The 24303-nt window shown below is 49.6% G+C and overlaps 1 protein-coding gene across 2 annotated transcripts in view; it reads left to right on the top strand.

Moving 5' to 3' along the window:
* The first annotated feature begins 65 nt into the window (after positions 1–65).
* Positions 66–24303, top strand: part of cog1 (component of oligomeric golgi complex 1) — a 43005-nt gene continuing 18767 nt past the window's right edge. For both annotated transcript variants that reach the window (XM_065010801.1, XM_065010802.1), the window contains exons 1-11: positions 66–465; positions 1187–1297; positions 1616–1749; positions 2037–2218; positions 3858–4034; positions 5022–5178; positions 8893–9103; positions 9753–10125; positions 11532–12016; positions 15982–16128; positions 16637–16798. In XM_065010801.1, coding sequence (XP_064866873.1) covers positions 157–465; positions 1187–1297; positions 1616–1749; positions 2037–2218; positions 3858–4034; positions 5022–5178; positions 8893–9103; positions 9753–10125; positions 11532–12016; positions 15982–16128; positions 16637–16798 — 2448 coding nt within the window. In that variant the 5' untranslated portion in view covers positions 66–156. The remainder of the gene's footprint in view (positions 466–1186; positions 1298–1615; positions 1750–2036; positions 2219–3857; positions 4035–5021; positions 5179–8892; positions 9104–9752; positions 10126–11531; positions 12017–15981; positions 16129–16636; positions 16799–24303) is intronic.

Genomic DNA, 24303 nt, shown 5'->3' with positions numbered 1-24303 from the left:
CATATTAGTTCCGTATGAGGCGCTGTTACTTTCCCGGCTCCTCATTTTCCGTTTTTCACCCCTGATGCATTGTTTACGTGGAAGTGAGTTTAGCTCCGTCTTCCGGGTTGTAGATCCTTCAGGTTGGCATTTCGCTTACAGCGAAGCTCAGCTGCGATGGCCGTGGTTCCTGCTCAATCTCTCCGGGTTTCGGATATCCGAGACCCGACGGTTCTGTTCGAGCGGTACAACACCGAGGAGATACGCGGAATCGAGCGAAAAGTCCGCGGAGAGATCGAGCACAAGAAGGAGGAACTTCGTCAGATGGTGGGCGAGCGTTACCGCGATTTGATCGACGCCGCCGACACCATCGGAGAGATGCGTCAGTGTTCGGAGAGCGTAGTTACGTCCATCCAGGACATGCACCGCTATTGCCACAAGCTGAAACAGGGGAAAAGCCTTCCCCAAAGCAACAGCAAAGAAGAGGTATGTGGCTCCACTGTGAAGCGAACGAGCGGTGGTGATGGCTAACTAGTTCTGTTGATTTAGATAGCAAACTGTTCTGCAGAACACCATTCCCCGATCCCTTCTGGACAGTTTGTGATGTGTGATTAGACTCCGACAGGTTCCACCCGCTGTGAGATGAGTGGTATATGTCAATGATGGGTATATCTGTGTGGGTTTCAATATCTACTACACCCTATATCTCTGTGTGATTGTCTCTCTGCCTGTCCCTTTATTTATGTATGTAATGTAGCCTGTCTTAGGCCAGCTCTCCCATCAAGTCACAGGAGAGGTTCTACACCTTGGCCTCTCAGATCAATCACTGTGTATCCCTGTGATTCTCTCTCTCTGTGTGTATGTGTTTATAAACTCTCTCTCTCTTCATACCAGGTCCAGAGGCAGTCCCAGGATAAGTTCTACACCATGGCCTCTCAGATCAATCACTGTGTATCCCTGTGATTCTCTCTCTCTCTCTCTTCACACCAGGTCCAGAGGCAGTCCCAGGAGAGGTTCTACACCATGGCCTCTCAGATCAATCACTGTGTATCCCTGTGATTCTCTCTCTCTCTCTCTTCACACCAGGTCCAGAGGCAGTCCCAGGAGAGGTTCTACACCATGGCCTCTCAGATCAATCACTGTGTATCCCTGTGATTATCTCTCTCTGTGTGTATGTGTTTATAAACTCTCTCTCTCTTCATACCAGGTCCAGAGGCAGTCCCAGGAGAAGTTCTACACCATGGCCTCTCAGATCAAGCTGCTGCTGGAGATCCCAGAGAGGATCTGGAGTTCCATGGAGGCCTCTCAGTACCTGCAGGCAAAGACACGTATTACTAAGACAGTGGACTGTTAGCATTTCCCATAGGAAGACACAGCATACTTAGCCATCATTGCTAATACTAGCCGGGCATGGCCAATGATGTATGTAAACCCACATTATAGGGCACTGCTAATGCTAACGAGCTAACTCTTGGTTTAATGAACTCTCCTGACTAGCCAACCGATATTTAATTTCAGAATTGGTTCAAATTAGGTTACGGTCAGTTTTAGAGTTTGGGTAGTCGGCCTGTCAACGGGATGCTGGTCAGAAAAGCCCTTATAGCCTCTCCCTGGTTTACCACCCTCTTTGCTGCAGGCCACACAGCTCTACCTGCTCTGCTGCCACCTGCACAGACAGCTCCACCTGGAGGCTGGAGGACCACAGTACAGCCCCGTCCTCGCCCGCTTCCCCATCCTGGTCAGGCAGGTGGCTGCTGCTGGACACTTCAGGTGAATGTCACCGTGATGTCATTTTGGACGAGGGAGACAATTATCAAATCTGGATTTTCTGTCTAATTGAAGAGCCTACCTTAGCAGGGCGAGGAGCACCACGTTCAATATAGGAGCACCACGTTCAATATAGGAGCACCACGTTCAATATAGGAGCACCACCAGTATAGGAGCACCACGTTCAATATAGGAGCACCACATTCAATATAGGAGCACCACATTCAATATAGGAGCACCACGTTCAATATCGGAGCACTCTCTCTCTCTCTCTTCTACCCCCCTCCCAGGTCCACCATTTTGCTGGACAGTAAGTCAGTCCTGCGTGGTCGGGCGGTGTCTGACCAAGCCATCGCTGAGGCCCTAGTGTCCACCATGCTCCTCGAGGACAGCTCTCCACGTCAGGCTCTGGCTGACTTCCTCCTGGCTAGGAAGGCCTCTATCCAACAGCTACTCAACCAGCCACAGCATGGTACTAGTATATACCACTGTACCATAATACAATACCACACATACTTCCTACACAATACAACCAGCCACAGCATGGTACTAGTGTATACCACTGTACCACAATACAATACCACACATACTTCCTACACAATACAACCAGCCACAGCATGGTACTAGTATATACCACTGTACCACAATACAATACCACACATACTTCCTACACAATACAACCAGCCACAGCATGGTACTAGTATATACCACTGTACCACAATACAATACCACACATACTTCCTACACAATACAACCAGCCACAACATGGTACTAGTATATACCACTGTACCACAATACAATACCACACATACTTCCTACACAATACAACCAGCCACAACATGGTACTAGTATATACCACTGTACCACAATACAATACCACACATACTTCCTACACAATACAACCAGCCACAACATGGTACTAGTATATACCACTGTACCACAATACAATACCACACATACTTCCTACACAATACAACCAGCCACAACATGGTACTAGTATATACCACTGTACCACAATACAATACCACACATACTTCCTACACAATACAACCAGCCACAACATGGTACTAGTATATACCACTGTACCACAATACAATACCACACATACTTCCTACACAATACACAACATATCATCCAACACAATACGTAACACAACATCCTACACAATACACAACACAATGCAACACCCTACATAACATCCTACACAATACACAACACAATGCAACACCCTACATAACATCCTACACAATACACAACACTACATCAAACACAATACACAACATCCTACACAATACACAACACAATGCAACACCCTACATAACATCCTACATAATACACAACACTACATCAAACACAATACACAACATCCTACACAATACACAACACCACATACAACATCCTACACTACACAATACAACATCCTACACAATACACAACACCACATACAACATCCTACACAATACACAACACCACATACAACATCCTACACTACACAATACAACATCCTACACAATACACAACACCACACAATACAACATCCTACACAATACACAACACCACATACAACATCCTACACAATACAACATCCTACACAATACAACATATTACAGCCTTGACACTTCCTCTCCAAGTCAACATGTCCTGTTATCACACTTCCTCTCCAAGTCAACATGTCCTGTTATCACACTTCCTCTCCAAGTCAACATGTCCTGTTATCACACTTCCTCTCCAAGTCAACATGTCCTGTTATCACACTTCCTCTCCAAGTCAACATGTCCTGTTATCACACTTCCTCTCCAAGTCAACATGTCCTGTTATCACACTTCCTCTCCAAGTCAACATGTCCTGTTATCACACTTCCACCCCAAGTCAACATGTCCTGTTATCACACTTCCTCTCCAAGTCAACATGTCCTGTTATCACACTTCCACCCCAAGTCAACATGTCCTGTTATCACACTTCCTCTCCAAGTCAACATGTCCTGTTATCACACTTCCATCATTCTTGGATTGTTAGGGAAAACCATTTCACTTCCTCATCTCTGTTCAGTGGACCGGTGTAGTGTTTTGATGTGTGGTTCAGGTTGACAGCCATGTCTGTGTGTGTCCCAGGTGCTGGTATTAAGGCCCAGGTGTGTAGCCTGGTAGAGCTGCTGGTGACCACTCTGTACCAGGCCTACGCTGTCTTCTACGTAGCCCCAGAAGGGAGTCCCCGGCTGGGGGACGGAGGGTTGAGCTCCGGCCTCCTCTTCACCACTCTGGAGAACGTCACCTCCACCACACCTACAGGTACATTACCTATAATACCTTGCAAGAAATGGTTGAAGAAGAAAAAGTACTTTATTTATTTATTTAACCTTTATTTAACTAGGCAAGTCAGTTAAAATCAAATTATTATTTACAATGACGGCCTAACCTACTTTCATCCCATTTTAGGCCCAAACTGATCTGGAGCCCCTAACTTTGATAAGATTATATATATATTAGAATATATAAGTGTTAGATTATATATATATTAGATTATATATATATTAGATTATATATATATTAGATTATATATATATTAGATTATATAAGTGTTAGATTATATATATATTAGATTATATAAGTGTTAGATTATATATATATTAGATTATATAAGTGTTAGATTATATATATATTAGATTATATAAGTGTTAGATTATATATATATTAGATTATATAAGTGTTAGATTATATATATATTAGATTATATAAGTGTTAGATTATATATATATTAGATTATATAAGTGTTAGATTATATATATATTAGATTATATATATATTAGAATATATAAGTGTTAGATTATATATATATTAGATTATATAAGCATGTTATGTTAGATTGTATAAGCAACATGGTAACAGCTCTACCTGGACCTTTTGATTGGCCGGGTAGAATTTTCGCCATGTTGCATACACCTATCCAATCCTCTCTGAGGGATATTGACTTTCAACGATGGAGAATTTTAATACCAATTATAAACCGAGGAGTTTGGGTCTTGGATGCTGATGATCTGAAACAGTGTTTCAGCTGTGTGTATATCCAACAATATACCATGGGTATGTTGTAAAGACACAAAAATACTTGTTTACTGTTAGATGTTTGTTGGTAACCCGTTTATAACAGCATTAAGGCACCTTGGGGGTTTGTGGTATAAGGCCAATACACCACACCCCTGTGGGCCTTATTGTTGAATTATAGAACTGTAGACATCTCTGTGGTAATCTGTCCTTCCGGTCTCACCTGTTGTCCAGGTAAAGGGAGGCGTGTCCTTCAGGAGGAGGTGAGTACAGGAAGCTGGTTCAAGTACCTCCCCTCTTCCATCGCTGAGTTCCAGCCCGCGCTCAGAACCCTGGCTCAGCCAATCCAGAGAGAGCAGCTCAGAGACACGCTACAGCAGTGGATCAACACGTAAGACCTCATCCAATCAATACCCTTTACTTTGCATATAGAAACAGCTGCCATATTTCAGCCAATCAATGCCCTTTACTTTTGCATATAGAAACAGCTGCCATATTTCAGCCAATCAATGCCCTTTACTTTTGCATATAGAAACAGCTGCCATATTTCAGCCAATCAATACCCTTTACTTTTGCATAATGAAACAGCTGCCATATTTCAGCCAATCAATGCCCTTTAATTTCAACAACTGATATTCAATATCGATCATGGTCGGCTGTAGAACTATAAAAAGATTTATTAAGGAGAGTCTGATCTGGGACCAGAATATAACCATCTTCTTCAGGAACTATATCTGCTCTGGGAACCAAATCAACCAAACTGGAACTCTCACATGCTGACTAGAAGGGAGGGGGCACACGCGTGTATGGGTCCGCATGTTGATTTTTGTCCATCCACACCAGACGCGATCAGGGCCCACAGGTTGAAATATGTGACTTCCAGACAGTGGCGAGGGAGTTGATAAAACCTTCAACTTGGGGACACACTCTTGACTTGAATGATGTCATTCATGTTCCACTTTTAAATAATTAAAACAAGCCTGAAGTCAAATGAACAAATCCCCTGTCATTGTAAACCTCGGTAACAGGTAGCCCTTTACACTCCTACCCGTATAGGGGGTTGAACGTGGCAGATTTGAACACTGATAAGCACCTAAATTGGAGCTCAGTGTCTGTTCAGTAACATGCTATACATGACGTCAGAGCTCAGTGGCTGTTCAGTAACATGCTATACATGACGTCAGAGCTCAGTGGCTGTTCAGTAACATGCTATACATGACGTCAGAGCTCAGTGGCTGTTCAGTAACATGCTATACATGACGTCAGAGCTCAGTGGCTGTTCAGTAACATGCTATACATGACGTCAGAGCTCAGTGGCTGTTCAGTAACATGCTATACATGACGTCAGAGCTCAGTGGCTGTTCAGTAACATGCTATACATGACGTCAGAGCTCAACATGTGACGTCAGAGCTCAGTGGTTCTAACATGTTCAGTAACATGCTATACATGACGTCAGAGCTCAGTGGCTGTTCAGTAACATGCTATACATGACGTCAGAGCTCAGTGGCTGTTCAGTAACATGCTATACATGACGTCAGAGCTCAGTGGCTGTTCAGTAACATGCTATACATGACGCCAGAGCTCAGTGGCTGTTCAGTAACATGCTATACATGACGCCAGAGCTCAGTGGCTGTTCAGTAACATGCTATAACATGCTACGTCAGAGCTCAGTGGCTGTTCAGTAACATGCTATACATGACGTCAGAGCTCAGTGGCTGTTCAGTAACATGCTATACATGACGCCAGAGCTCAGTGGCTGTTCAGTAACATGTAACATGCTATAACATGACGTCAGAGCTCAGTGGCTGTTCAGTAACATGCTATACATGACGTCAGAGCTCAGTGGCTGTACAGTAACATGCTATACATGACGTCAGAGCTCAGTGGCTGTACAGTAACATGCTATACATGACGTCAGAGCTCAGTGGCTGTTCAGTAACATGCTATACATGACGTCCAGAGCTCAGTGGCTGTTCAGTAACATGCTATACATGAGAGCGTGGCTGTTCAGAGCTCAGTGTGGCTGTTCAGTAACATGCTATACATGACGCCAGAGCTCAGTGTCTGTTCAGTAACATGCTATACATGACGTCAGAGCTCAGTGGCTGTTCAGTAACATGCTATACATGACGTCAGAGCTCAGTGGCTGTTCAGTAACATGCTATACATGACGCCAGAGCTCAGTGGCTGTTCAGTAACATGCTATACATGACGCCAGAGCTCAGTGGCTGTTCAGTAACATGCTATACATGACGCAGAGCTCAGTGGCTGTTCAGTAACATGCTATACATGACGTCAGAGCTCAGTGGCTGTTCAGTAACATGCTATACATGACGTCAGAGCTCAGTGGCTGTTCAGTAACATGCTGTTCATAACATGACGTCAGAGCTCAGTGGCTGTAACAGTAACATGCTATACATGACGCCAGAGCTCAGTGGCTGTACAGTAACATGCTATACATGACGTCAGAGCTCAGTGGCTGTTCAGTAACATGCTATACTGACGTCAGAGCTCAGTGGCTGTTCAGTAACATGCTATACATGACGTCAGAGCTCAGTGGCTGTTCAGTAACATGCTATACATGACGTCAGAGCTCAGTGGCTGTTCAGTAACATGCTATACATGACGTCAGAGCTCAGTGGCTGTTCAGTAACATGCTATACATGACGTCAGAGCTCAGTGGCTGTACAGTAACATGCTATACATGACGTCAGAGCTCAGTGTCTGTTCAGTAACATGCTATACATGACGTCAGAGCTCAGTGGCTGTTCAGTAACATGCTATACATGACGTCAGAGCTCAGTGGCTGTTCAGTAACATGCTATACATGACGTCAGAGCTCAGTGGCTGTTCAGTAACATGCTATACATGACGTCAGAGCTCAGTGTCTGTACAGTAACATGCTATACATGACGTCAGAGCTCAGTGGCTGTTCAGTAACATGCTATACATGACGTCAGAGCTCAGTGGCTGTTCAGTAACATGCTATACATGACGTCAGAGCTCAGTGGCTGTTCAGTAACATGCTATACATGACGTCAGACCTCAGGCTCTGTATGGGTTTTGACTGACAGCTTTTGATGAACTAGAGCGCAGTGACCAGAAGTTGTCCCTGCCCCTAATTGGGCAACTTTGTAAATGTTTTGTTGACAGAGTGAAGGAAATGCTGTGAATGAAGAGGACTCAAATGTATTTAAAAGATGAGTAGTTGAGGACTATAATAAATACTGCTTTGATGTCCTACAAGCCAAATACCTGTGAGTCCAAATGTGCACTTCACATTTCCACATCATCAAACTCATGTTGATGATCACTAGGTCCCTCAGAGCTCAGTGGCCTGTAACACAATGAGACATACCCTGGGTTGGTCTGTACACATGAGACATAGCTCAGTGGTCTGTAACATGCAATACAGACTGATACCTCTGGGTGTTCAGTAACATGGACTATACATGGGTTGGAGCTCAGTGACTGTACTGTAACATGGTCTGTACAGACTGATACCCTGGGTTGGTCTGTACACAATGAGACTGATACCCTGGGTTGGTCTGTAATCAATGAACTGATACCCTGTTGTTTCTGTAACAGAGTCAGCAGTCTGGTTAGGTGTCTGTTGCTATCATGTTGTATTGTTTCTCCCAGCTGTAACAGACAGCAGTCTGGTTAGGGTTGTTATCATGTTGTATTGTTTCTCCCAGCTGTAACAGAGTCAGCAGTCTGGTTAGGGTTGTTATCATGTTGTATTGTTTCTCCCAGCTGTAACAGAGTCAGCAGTCTGGTTAGGGTTGTTATCATGTTGTATTGTTTCTCCCAGCTGTAACAGAGTCAGCAGTCTGGTTAGGGTTGTTATCATGTTGTATTGTTTCTCCCAGCTGTAACAGAGTCAGCAGTCTGGTTAGGGTTGTTATCATGTTGTTTTATTTCTCCCAGCTGTAACAGAGTCAGCAGTCTGGTTAGGGTTGTTATCATGTTGTATTGTTTCTCCCAGCTGTAACAGAGTCAGCAGTCTGGTTAGGGTTGTTATCATGTTGTATTGTTTCTCCCAGCTGTAACAGAGTCAGCAGTCTGGTTAGGGTTGTTATCATGTTGTTTTATTTCTCCCAGCTGTAAGGAGGACATATGTAATGGTGTCAGCAGTCTGCTGGTCTATGTGAACAGTCTGAAGGGCCTAGCCTCCATCAGAGATGCTGTGTGGGACCTCCTCTCCACCGACTCCATCAGTCAACACTGGAGCTTCATCTGCCAGCGGCTGTTAGAGCGCCCCCTACCGCTGTGGGAGGACTTCCTACAGCAGCTCTTCCTCCAACGCCTGCAGGTAACTAGCTACACTCAGGTCCCGTTTCCAGGACACAGATTAAAGCTAGTCTTAATCTAGGTTTAGATTAACGAGACCCAGGCCTCGTCCCCAGGCTTTGTTTGTGGACACTTGGAAGGAAGTGTGAGGTACACGACATTAGTCCTGGAGGAAGTAGAACCTTCTATGGAGAATCTCTGTTGACCAGGCTTTTCAGTCTAGGACTAATCTGTGTCCATGTTATAAAATAGAAAGGAGCACTGCCAGTTTAGCTGTTGTTGTTAATATTATTCTCTAGTCGTGTGTATTCTATACACCCTGCTCCTCTCATTACATTGAGCTGTTCCCATTCAGACAGTGGGGAACCTTTTAGAAACAGGACAACAGGTTTAACCTGCCGATTTAACTAGCTAGTAGCTACAGCTGACTTCTGTCTTCTAGCTATCTGGTAAACTAATTATCCTCTCCAGAATAGTTCTAATCTGCTCACTGTGTCTGTCTGTTTCCTTTCCCTCTCTCTCCTTTCCTGTCACTCTCTCATCTCCTTTTCTACCCCCACCCCCCGCCTTTCATCTTCCTCCCTCCTTTCTATCTCTCCCCTTCTCTCTATCTTCTGCTCCCTTAATTCTCCCGTTCTCCATCTCGCCTCTTCTTCCATTCTCTCCCCCAGGCGATCACCCAGGAGGGTACAGAGACTATCTCCACCAGCTGCAGACAGCTCCTCTCCTCTGCCCTTCGAGATCTAGAGGGCCAGCCCACCCCTCCAGGCCCCGGTCCACCAGGCTCCAGCCCTCCCCTCCCCAGCCGAGGTGCTCTCTACGAGGCAGACGTGGCCTCCTTCCTGTGGTCCGAGGCCCAGGGGGACCTACTGAGCGACGCGGCCTGGGTCAGTGTATCCCAACGGGGGCCACAGCACCGGAGCGGCCTGGCCATGAAGACTCAGGCCCTGACACCCTGTGTCCAGATCTTCTGTTCATCACTGGATGCTGCTCTCAGAGACAGACTGGATGACCTGCAGCACTACCTGCCCTCTGATAACACAGGTAGGTAGACAGATGGATTACCTGCCCTCTGATAACACAGGTGGATTACCTGCCCTCTGATAACACAGGTAGGTAGACAGATGGATTACCTGCCCTCTGATAACACAGGTAGGGAGACAGATGGATTACCTGCCCTCTGATAACACAGGTAGGTAGACAGATGGATTACCTGTCCTCTGATAACACAGGTAGGGAGACAGATGGATTACCTGTCCTCTGATAACACAGGTAGGTAGACAGATGGATTACCTGTCCTCTGATAACACAGGTAGGGAGACAGATGGATTACCTGTCCTCTGATAACACAGGTAGGTAGACAGATGGATTAACTGCCCTCTGATAACACAGGTAGGGAGACAGATGGATTAACTGCCCTCTGATAACACAGGTAGGGAGACAGATGGATTACCTGTCCTCTGATAACACAGGTAGGGAGACAGATGGATTATTGGACTTTATTTCTACAGGAGGTCCCATTAAGATATTGTCCCAGGGAGACCTGGTCTAATGATAATGTAATGTGAACTAAGGTGAAATACTTAACATGAAGTCATCAATATCGACTGCATCTCAAACTCTCTTCTCATTATAGTGGACTCCTTTTGACCAGAGGTTGTCCTCCGTCTCCTTCCTCCACTCTACCTCCTCTCCCTCTACTTCCTCCTCCATCTCCTCCTCCACCTCTACTACTTCCTCCCTCTCTACTACCTCCATCTCCTCTTCCTCCTTCTCTACCTCCTATTCCTTCTCCCCCTCCCCGACCTCCTCCTTCTCTCCCTCTACCTCCTCCTCCTCTACCATCTCCTCCATCTCCTCTCCTCCTCTACCATCTCCTCCATCTCCTCCTCCCCTCTACCATCTCCTCCATCTCCTCCTCCCCCCTACCATCTCCTCCATCTCCTCCTCCCCTCTACCATCTCCTCCATCTCCCCTCTACCATCTCCTCCATCTCCTCCTCCCCCTCTACCATCTCCTCCATCTCCCCCTCTACCATCTCCTCCATCTCCTCCTCCCCCTCTACCATCTCCTCCTCCCCTCTACCATCTCCTCCTCCCCCTCTACCATCTCCTCCATCTCATCCTCTACCATCTCCTCTACCTCCTCCCCCCTACCATCTCCACTTCCTCCCCTCTACCACCTCCTCCATCTCCTCCTCTACACCTCCTCCACCTCTCTCTCTACCTCCTCTTCTACCACCTCTACCACCTCCTCTACCTCCCCCTCTTCCTCCCCCTCTACCACCTCCTCCATCTCCTCCCCTACCACCTCCTCCAACTCTCTCTCTACCTCCTCTTCTACCACCTCCTCCTCCACCTCCTCTACCTCCCCCTCTTCCTCCTCCTCTACCACCTCCTCCATCTCCTCTTCCTCCCCCTCTACCTCTTCCTTCTCCTCTTCACCCACAGATCCCCAGGTCCCCTCCGTCTCCTTCACTATAGGCCTCGGCTCTGGGTCCAGTTCTGGTTCCGGTACCGTCTCATCCTTCGACCGGTTCACAGACGCCATGGCGGTAGAGGAGACCCTACGTGAACGCTGTCTGGCATGCGTACGTGACATCATCACCTGCGTGCGCTCTAAACTGGGGGCGGCCTCACCTGTTGGCTCCTCCCCCGGTCCAGCCCGTCTCAGCTCGGTGCTCTTCATGGCCCGCCTCTGTCAGTCCCTCAGCAAGCTCTGCCCCAACCTCAGGCAGTGCATCCTGGGTAAACAGGGCTGTGCTGCAGCTGACCCTGTTACCAAGGGAACACCCCGCCAAAGCAGGAAGTTGGGGAAGGCAGCTGCCAGGGCGACAGAGGTTAGCCCCGCCCAGGCCAAGTGGGCGTGTCTGAAAGAGGAGCTTCTGGTTGTCAGTATGGAAGCATATCGGATATGGAGCTCCGCCCTCTCTAAGGTGAGGGGGTTACTTGGAGGGATAGTTCACCACTGCTCCTCTGATAACTCTAAGGTGAGGGGACAGGGATGTTCACCACTACCCGCCCTCTGATAACTAAGGTGAGGGGACACTTGGAGGGATGGATTCACCACTAGCCCGCCTGATAACAAGGTGAGGTTACAGGGATTACACCACTCTGATAACACAGGTGAGGGAGACAGATGGATTACCTGCCCTCTGATAACACAGGTAGGTAGACAGACCATTACCCGCCCTCTGATAAGGTGACAGGTAGGGTTACAGATGGATTTCACCACTGCCCGCCCTAACTAAGGTGAGGGGGACTTGGAGGGATTTCACCACTAGCTCCGCCCTCTGATAACACAGGGGGAGACAGATGGATTACCTGTCCTCTGGTGATAACACAGGTAGGTGAGACAGAGGATTACCACTGCTCCTCTGATAACACAGGTGAGGGGGACAGATGGATTTCACCACTGCTCCTCTGATAACTACAGGTGAGGGGGACAGGAGGGATTTCACCACTGCTCCGCCCTCTGGATAGTTCACCACTACAGGTGAGGGGACAGATGGATTACCACTGCCCTCTGATCTCTAAGGTGAGGGGACTTGATGGATTACCACTAGCTCCGCCCTGATCTAAGGTGAGGGGTTACAGATGGATTAGTTCACCACTAGCTCCGCCCCTCTAAGGTGAGGGGACTTGGAGGATAGTTCACCACTGCTCCGCCCTCTCTAAGGTGAGGGGTTACTTGGAGGGATAGTTCACCACTAGCTCCGCCCTTCTCTAAGGTGAGGGGGTTACTTGGAGGATAGTTCACCACTAGCTCCGCCCTCTCTAAGGTGAGGGGGTTACTTGGAGGGATAGTTCACCCATCTCCGCCTCTCTAAGGTGAGGGGTTACTTGAGGGATAGTTCACCATCTCTCCTTCTCTAAGGTGAGGGGGTTACCTTGGAGGGATAGTTCACCACTAGCTCCCCCTCTCTAAGGTGAGGGGGTTACTTCCTCTATAGTTCCTCCATCTCCTCCTCCCCCTCTACCAGGTGAGGGGGTTACTCTCCACCACTAGCTCCGCCCTCTCTAAGGTGAGGGGGTTACTTGGAGGGATAGTTCACCACCCTCCCTCTAAGGTGAGGGGGTTACTTGGAGGGATAGTTCTCCACTCTCCGCCCTCCTCTACCATGGAGGGATAGTTCACCACTCCTCCGCCCTCTCTAAGGTGAGGGGTTACTTGGAGGGATAGTTCTCCACCAGCTCCGCCCTCTCTAAGGTGAGGGGTCTTGGAGGGATAGTTCACCACTAGCTCCGCCCCTCTAAGGTGAGGGGGTTACTTGGAGGGATAGTTCACCACTAGCTCCGCCCCCTCTAAGGTGAGGGGTTACTCCAGGGATCTTCACCACTAGCTCCGCCCTCTCTAAGGTGAGGGGTTACTTGGAGGGATAGTTCACCACTCCTCCGCCCCTCTAAGGTGAGGGGTTACTTGGAGGGATAGTTCACCACTAGCTCCCCCCCCTCTAAGGTGAGGGGGTTACTACCACCTTCACCACTAGCTCCGCCCTCTCTACCACCTGAGGGGGTTCTTGGAGGATAGTTCACCACTAGCTCCCCCTCTCTAAGGTGAGGGGTTACTTGGAGGGATAGTTCACCACCTCCTCCATCTCCTCTCTAAGGTGAGGGGTTACTTGGAGGGATAGTTCTACCACTCTTCCTCCCCTCTTCACCCACAGAGAGGGGTTCACTATAGGCCTCGGCTCTGGAGGGATAGTTCACCACTAGCTCCGCCTCATCCTCTCTAAGGGGGTTACTCTTCACTTGGCATGCTTGGAGGATAGTTCACCACTAGCTCCGCCCTCTCTAAGGTGAGGGGGTTACTTGGAGGATAGTTCACCACTAGCTCCGCCTCTCTAAGGTGAGGGGGTTACTTGGAGGGATAGTTCACCACTAGCCCGCCCTCTCTAAGGTGAGGCAGTTACTCCTGGAGGGATAGTTCACCACTAGGGCTGTCTGGTGAGGGGTTACTTGGAGGGATAGTTCACCCTCCGCCCTCTCTAAGGTGAGGGGGTTACTGCCAGGGATAGTTCACCACTAGCCCGCCCTCTCTAAGCCACCGTAGCTCCGCCCTCTCTAAGGTGAGGGGTTACTTGGAGGGATAGTTCACCACTAGCTCCGCCCCTCTAAGGTGAGGGGTTACTTGGAGGGATAGTTCACCACTAGCTCCGCCCTCTCTAAGGTGAGGGGTTACTTGGAGGGATAGTTCACCACTAGCTCCGCCCTCTCTAAGGTGAGGGGTTACTTGGAGGGATAGTTCACCACTAGCTCCGCCCTCTCTAAGGTGAGGGGTTACTTGGAGGGATAGTTCACCACTAGCTCCGCCCTCTCTAAGGTGAGGGGTTACTTGGAGGGATAGTTCACCACTAGCTCCGCCCTCTCTAAGGTGAGGGGGTTACTTGGAGGGATAGTTCACCACTAGCTCCGCCCTCTCTAAGGTGAGGGGTTACTTGGAGGGATAGTTCACCACTAGCTCCGCCCTCTCTAAGGTGAGGGGTTACTTGGAGGGATAGTTCACCACTAGCTCCGCCCTCTCTAAGGTGAGGGGGTTACTTGGAGGGATAGTTCACCACTAGCTCCGCCCTCTCTAAGGTGAGGGGGTTACTTGGAGGGATAGTTCACCACTAGCTCCGCCCTCTCTAAGGTGAGGGGGTTACTTGGAGGGATAGTTCACCACTAGCTCCGCCCTCTCTAAGGTGAGGGGGTTACTTGGAGGGATAGTTCACCACTAGCTCCGCCCTCTCTAAGGTGAGGGGGTTACTTGGAGGGATAGTTCACCACTAAATCAAAGTTTGTCAGACATTTTCTGGGGCTGTTTAAACATCTCAGAGTTGGAGTGGGGCTCTAGGATCAGTTTAGCCTTTTAGATTCAAATGAAATACATGGAAAGGGGGGGGCTGATCCTAGACCAGTTCTATGAATGAATACTGGTCCTATTAGATTACATGGACAGGGGGACCTGATCCTAGACCAGCTCTATGACTGAATACTGGTCCTATTAGATTACATGGACAGGGGGACCTGATCCTAGACCAGCTCTATGACTCTGAATACTGGTCCTATTAGATTACATGGACAGGGGGACCTGATCTTAGACCAGCTCTATGACTGAATACTGGTCCTATTAGATTACATGGACAGGGGGACCTGATCCTAGACCAGCTCTATGACTGAATACTGGTCCTATTAGATTACATGGACAGGGGGGACCTGATCCTAGACCAGCTCTATGACTGAATACTGGTCCTATTAGATTACATGGACAGGGGGGACCTGATCCTAGACCAGCTCTATGACTCTGAATACTGGTCCTATTAGATTACATGGACAGGGGGACCTGATCTTAGACCAGCTCTATGACTGAATACTGGTCCTATTAGATTACATGGACAGGGGGACCTGATCCTAGACCAGCTCTATGACTGAATACTGGTCCTATTAGATTACATGGACAGGGGGACCTGATCCTAGACCAGCTCTATGACTGAATACTGGTCCTATTAGATTACATGGACAGGGGGACCTGATCCTAGACCAGCTCTATGACTGAATACTGGTCCTATTAGATTACATGGACAGGGGGGACCTGATCCTAGACCAGCTCTATGACTGAATACTGGTCCTATTAGATTACATGGACAGGGGGGACCTGATCCTAGACCAGCTCTATGACTCTGAATACTGGTCCTATTAGATTACATGGACAGGGGGACCTGATCCTAGACCAGCTCTCTGGGAGGCTTGATACAAACAGAGTTTTGTTGTCTAAGAATGTCAGACAAACTTCCAACAATCAGTTTGAAATGAAATCACAACTCAGTCTATTTAGGCCGAGCCATCCTTCCTTTGTTGTCATGTCTTTTATTACCTTACCCCCTGGTCTCCCCCTCTCCCTCTCTCTCTCCCCCCCAAGGCGCTGGTGGGTCGGTTTGCGACCTCGCTGCACGCAGAGTCTGCCGGGGCTATCCTAGCAAACGCCACCAACTGGGAGGAGCTAGAGATCCAGGAAGAGGCGGAGTCAGGGAGCAGCGTCACCTCCAAGATCAGACTTCCTGTCCAGGTAAGAGTGATGTTATGACATCATCACTCAGCTCAGCAGGACCTGACCAGTAGTGTCTCACAGACAGGAGAAAGGATTTTCAAATAGAAAATTAACACTGAGATGCTGCAATATTATCTCTCCCTCTCTCCCTCCCTCTCTGTCTCACTCCCCCCTCTCTCTCTCACTCCCCCTCTCTCTCTCTCACTCCCCCTCTCTCTCTCTCCTCCCCCTCTCTCTCTCTCACTCCCCCTCTCTCTCTCTCTCTCCCCCTCTCTCTCTCTCTCTCACTCCCCTCTCTCTCTCTCTCACTCCCCCTCTCTCTCTCTCACTCCCCCTCTCTCTCTCTCTCTCCCCCTCTCTCTCTCTCTCACTCTCTCTCTCTCTCACTCCCCCCCTCTCTCTCTCTCCCCTCCCCTCTCTCACTCCCCCCTCTCTCTCGGTCTTCCTCTCTCTCTCTCTCTCTCACTCTCCCCCTCTCTCTCTGTCTTCCTCCCCTCTCTCTCTCTCTCTCTCTCTCCCCCCATAGCCGTCGTGGTTTGTCCAGTCTCTGCTGTTCCACCTGTGTCTGGAGGTGAATGGTGTAGGGGGTCATGCTGTGCCCGGCCCCACCCTACAGGAATTACTACAAGGCTGCATGGACCTGGTGCTGCACCAGTACCAGAACCTCATACACACAGCGCAGGACAAGGTAACACACACACAGCGCAGGACAAGGTAACACACACACAGTGCAGGACAAGGTAACACATACACTCACACACACAGCGCAGGACAAGGTAACACACACACAGCGCAGGACAAGGTAACACACACACACACGCAGGACAAGGTAACACACACACACACGCAGGACAAGGTAACACACACACACACGCAGGACAAGGTAACACACACACACACACAGGACAAGGTAACACACACACACACACAGGACAAGGTAACACACACACACACAGCGCAGGACAAGGTAACACACACAGCGCAGGACAAGGTAACACACACACACAGCGCAGGACAAGGTAACACACACACACAGCGCAGGACAAGGTAACACACACACACAGCGCAGGACAAGGTAACACACACACACAGCGCAGGACAAGGTAACACACACACACAGCGCGCAGGACAAGGTAACACACACACAGCACAGGAGAAGGTAACACACACAGCGCGCAGGACAAGGTAACACACACAGCGCGCAGGACAAGGTAACACACACACACAGCGCAGGACAAGGTAACACACACACACACAGCGCAGGACAAGGTAACACACACAGCGCAGGACAAGGTAACACACACACAGCGCAGGACAAGGTAACACACACACACACACACACAGCGCAGGACAAGGTAACACACACACACAGAGCAGGACAAGGTAACACACACACACACACACAGAGCAGGACAAGGTAACACACACACACACACAGAGCAGGACAAGGTAACACACACACACACACAGAGCAGGACAAGGTAACACACACACACACAGAGCAGGACAAGGTAACACACACACACACAGCGCAGGACAAGGTAACACACACACACAGCGCAGGACAAGGTAACACACACACACACACAGCGCAGGACAAGGTAACACACACACACACAGCGCAGAACAGGGTAACACACACACACACAGAGCAGGACAAGGTAACACACACACAGCGCAGGACATGGTAACACACACACACAGTGCAGGACAAGGTAACACACACACACACACAGCACAGGACAAGGTAACACACACACAGCGCAGGACATGGTAACACACACACACACACAGCACAGGACAAGGTAACACACACACAGCACAGGACAAGGTAACACACACACACACACACAGCACAGGACAAGGTAACACACACACACACACAGCACAGGACAAGGTAACACACACACACAGCACAGGACAAGGTAACACACACACAGCACAGGACAAGGTAACACACACACACAGCGCAGGACAAGGTAACACACACACACAGCGCAGGACAAGGTAACACACACACACACAGCACAGGACAAGGTAACACACACACACACACAGCACAGGACAAGGTAACACACACACAGCACAGGACAAGGTAACACACACACAGCGCAGGACAAGGTAACACACACACACAGCGCAGGACAAGGTAACACACACACAGCGCAGGACAAGGTAACACACACACACACACAGCGCAGGACAAGGTAACACGCACACACAGCGCAGGACAAGGTAACACACACAGCGCAGGACAAGGTAACACACACACACACACACAGCACAGGACAAGGTAACACACACACACACACAGCACAGGACAAGGTAACACACACACAGCGCAGGACAAGGTAACACACACACACACAGAGCAGGACAAGGTAACACACACACACAGCGCAGGACAAGGTAACACACACAGCGCAGGACAAGGTAACACACACACACAGCGCAGGACAAGGTAACACACACACACAGCGCAGGACAAGGTAACACACACACACAGCGCAGGACAAGGTAACACACACACACAGCGCAGGACAAGGTAACACACACACACAGCGCAGGACAAGGTAACACACACACACAGCGCAGGACAAGGTAACACACACACAGCACAGGACAAGGTAACACACACAGCACGCAGGACAAGGTAACACACACAGCAGCGCAGGACAAGGTAACACACACACACAGCGCAGGACAAGGTAACACACACACACAGCACAGGACAAGGTAACACACACACAGCGCAGGACAAGGTAACACACACACACACACACACAGCGCAGGACAAGGTAACACACACACACAGAGCAGGACAAGGTAACACACACACACACACACAGAGCAGGACAAGGTAACACACACACACACACACACAGCGCAGGACAAGGTAACACACACACACACAGCAGGACAAGGTAACACACACACACACAGCGCAGGACAAGGTAACACACACACACAGCGCAGGACAAGGTAACACACACACACAGCGCAGGACAAGGTAACACACACACACACACAGCGCAGGACAAGGTAACACACACACACACACAGCGCAGAACAGGGTAACACACACACACACAGAGCAGGACAAGGTAACACACACACAGCGCAGGACATGGTAACACACACACACAGTGCAGGACAAGGTAACACACACACACACACAGCACAGGACAAGGTAACACACACACAGCGCAGGACATGGTAACACACACACACACACAGCACAGGACAAGGTAACACACACACACACACAGCACAGGACAAGGTAACACACACACACACACAGCACAGGACAAGGTAACACACACACAGCACAGGACAAGGTAACACACACACACAGCACAGGACAAGGTAACACACACACAGCACAGGACAAGGTAACACACACACAGCGCAGGACAAGGTAACACACACACACAGCGCAGGACAAGGTAACACACACACACAGCGCAGGACAAGGTAACACACACACACACACACAGCACAGGACAAGGTAACACACACACACACACAGCACAGGACAAGGTAACACACACACAGCGCAGGACAAGGTAACACACACACACAGCAGGACAAGGTAACACACACACACAGCGCAGGACAAGGTAACACACACAAACACACAGCGCAGGACAAGGTAACACACACACACAGCGCAGGACAAGGTAACAGGAGGACAAGGTAACACACACACACACACACAGCACAGGACAAGGTAACACACACACAGCACAGGACAAGGTAACACACACACAGCGCAGGACAAGGTAACACACACACACAGCGCAGGACAAGGTAACACACACACACACACAGCACAGGACAAGGTAACACACACACAGCGCAGGACAAGGTAACACACACACACAGCGCAGGACAAGGTAACACACACACACAGCACAGGACAAGGTAACACACACACAGCACAGGACAAGGTAACACACACACAGCACATGACAAGGTAACACACACACACACAGCGCAGGACAAGGTAACACACACACACAGCGCAGGACAAGGTAACACACACACACAGAGCAGGACAAGGTAACACACACACAGCGCAGGACAAGGTAACACACACACACACACAGCGCAGGACAAGGTAACACACACACAGCGCAGGACAAGGTAACACACACACAGCGCAGGACAAGGTAACACACACACAGAGCAGGACAAGGTAACACACACACACAGCGCAGGACAAGGTAACACACACACACACAGCGCAGGACAAGGTAACACACACACACAGCGCAGGACAAGGTAACACACACACACACACACACACACAGAGCAGGACAAGGTAACACACACACACACACAGAGCAGGACAAGGTAACACACACAGCGCAGGACAAGGTAACACACACACAGCGCAGGACAAGGTAACACACACACACAGTGCAGGACAAGGTAACACACACAGCGCAGGACAAGGTAACACACACACACACAGCGCAGGACAAGGTAACACACACACACACAGCGCAGGACAAGGTAACACACACACACACACACAGCGCAGGACAAGGTAACACACACACACACACACACAGCGCAGGACAAGGTAACACACACACACACAGCGCAGGACAAGGTAACACACACACACACAGCGCAGGACAAGGTAACACACACACACAGCGCGCAGGACAAGGTAACACACACACACAGAGCAGGACAAGGTAACACACACACACAGAGCAGGACAAGGTAACACACACACACACAGCGCAGGACAAGGTAACACACACACACACAGCGCAGGACAAGGTAACACACACACACAGCGCAGGACAAGGTCACACACACAGCGCAGGACAAGGTAACACACACACACACACACAGCGCAGGACAAGGTAACACACACACACACACACACACAAAGCAGGACAAGGTAACACACACACACAGCGCAGGACAAGGTACACACACACAGAGCAGGACAAGGTAACACACACACAGCACAGGACAAGGTAACACACACACAGCACAGGACAAGGTAACACACACACAGCACAGGACAAGGTAACACACACACACACAGCGCAGGACAAGGTAACACACACACACAGCGCAGGACAAGGTAACACACACACACACAGAGCAGGACAAGGTAACACACACACAGCGCAGGACAAGGTAACACACACACACACACAGCGCAGGACAAGGTAACACACACACAGCGCAGGACAAGGTAACACACACACACACAGAGCAGGACAAGGTAACACACACACACAGCGCAGGACAAGGTAACACACACAGCGCAGGACAAGGTAACACACACACACACAGCGCAGGACAAGGTAACACACACACACACAGCGCAGGACATGGTAACACACACACACAGTGCAGGACAAGGTAACACACACACACACACAGCACAGGACAAGGTAACACACACACAGCGCAGGACATGGTAACACACACACACACACAGCACAGGACAAGGTAACACACACACACACACAGCACAGGACAAGGTAACACACACACACACAGCACAGGACAAGGTAACACACACACAGCACAGGACAAGGTAACACACACACAGCACAGGACAAGGTAACACACACACAGCGCAGGACAAGGTAACACACACACACAGCGCAGGACAAGGTAACACACACACACAGCGCAGGACAAGGTAACACACACACACACACACACAGCACAGGACAAGGTAACACACACACACACACAGCACAGGACAAGGTAACACACACACAGCGCAGGACAAGGTAACACACACACACAGCGCAGGACAAGGTAACACACACACAGCGCAGGACAAGGTAACACACACAAACACACAGCGCAGGACAAGGTAACACACACACACAGCGCAGGACAAGGTAACACACACACACAGCGCAGGACAAGGTAACACACACACACACACACAGCACAGGACAAGGTAACACACACACAGCACAGGACAAGGTAACACACACACAGCGCAGGACAAGGTAACACACACACACAGCGCAGGACAAGGTAACACACACACACACACAGCACAGGACAAGGTAACACACACACAGCGCAGGACAAGGTAACACACACACACAGCGCAGGACAAGGTAACACACACACAGCACAGGACAAGGTAACACACACACAGCACAGGACAAGGTAACACACACACAGCACAGGACAAGGTAACACACACACACAGCGCAGGACAAGGTAACACACACAGCGCAGGACAAGGTAACACACACACACAGAGCAGGACAAGGTAACACACACACAGCGCAGGACAAGGTAACACACACACACACAGCGCAGGACAAGGTAACACACACACAGCGCAGGACAAGGTAACACACACACAGCGCAGGACAAGGTAACACACACACACAGGACAAGGTAACACACACAGGACAAGGTAACACACACACACACAGCGCAGGACAAGGTAACACACACACACAGCGCAGGACAAGGTAACACACACACACACACACACACAGAGCAGGACAAGGTAACACACACACACACACACAGAGCAGGACAAGGTAACACACACAGCGCAGGACAAGGTAACACACACACAGCGCAGGACAAGGTAACACACACACACAGTGCAGGACAAGGTAACACACACAGCGCAGGACAAGGTAACACACACACACACAGCGCAGGACAAGGTAACACACACACACACAGCAGGACAAGGTAACACACACACACACACAGCAGGACAAGGTAACACACACACACACACACACAGCGCAGGACAAGGTAACACACACACACACAGCGCAGGACAAGGTAACACACACACACAGCGCAGGACAAGGTAACACACACACACAGCGCAGGACAAGGTAACACACACACACAGAGCAGGACAAGGTAACACACACACACAGCAGGACAAGGTAACACACACACACAGCGCAGGACAAGGTAACACACACACACAGGACAAGGTAACACAGCGCAGGACAAGGTCACACACACACACACAGCGCAGGACAAGGTAACACACACACACACACACACAGAGCAGGACAAGGTAACACACACACACACACAGACACAAAGCAGGACAAGGTAACACACACACACACAGCGCAGGACAAGGTAACACACACACACAGAGCAGGACAAGGTAACACACACACAGCACAGGACAAGGTAACACACACACAGCACAGGACAAGGTAACACACACACAGCACAGGACAAGGTAACACACACACACACAGCGCAGGACAAGGTAACACACACACACAGCGCAGGACAAGGTAACACACACACACAGAGCAGGACAAGGTAACACACACACAGCGCAGGACAAGGTAACACACACAGCGCAGGACAAGGTAACACACACACAGCGCAGGACAAGGTAACACACACACAGCGCAGGACAAGGTAACACACACACAGAGCAGGACAAGGTAACACACACACACAGCGCAGGACAAGGTAACACACACACACACACAGCGCAGGACAAGGTAACACACACACACAGCGCAGGACAAGGTAACACACACACACACACACACACAGAGCAGGACAAGGTAACACACACACACACACAGAGCAGGACAAGGTAACACACACAGCGCAGGACAAGGTAACACACACACAGCGCAGGACAAGGTAACACACACACACAGTGCAGGACAAGGTAACACACACAGCGCAGGACAAGGTAACACACACACACACAGCGCAGGACAAGGTAACACACACACACACAGCGCAGGACAAGGTAACACACACACACACACACACAGCGCAGGACAAGGTAACACACACACACAGCGCAGGACAAGGTAACACACACACACACAGCGCAGGACAAGGTAACACACACACACACAGCGCAGGACAAGGTAACACACACACACAGCGCGCAGGACAAGGTAACACACACACACAGAGCAGGACAAGGTAACACACACACACAGAGCAGGACAAGGTAACACACACACACACAGCGCAGGACAAGGTAACACACACACACACAGCGCAGGACAAGGTAACACACACACACAGCGCAGGACAAGGTCACACACACACACACAGCGCAGGACAAGGTAACACACACACACACAGCGCAGGACAAGGTAACACACACACACACACACACACAGAGCAGGACAAGGTAACACACACACACACACACACACAGCGCAGGAC

This window comes from Oncorhynchus nerka, linkage group LG26 (genome assembly GCF_034236695.1).
Source record: "Oncorhynchus nerka isolate Pitt River linkage group LG26, Oner_Uvic_2.0, whole genome shotgun sequence".
Classification (NCBI taxonomy): Eukaryota; Metazoa; Chordata; class Actinopteri; order Salmoniformes; family Salmonidae; genus Oncorhynchus; species Oncorhynchus nerka.
Note: the sequence above shows the minus strand (reverse complement) of the source record. Positions and strands in the feature narration are given on the sequence as shown.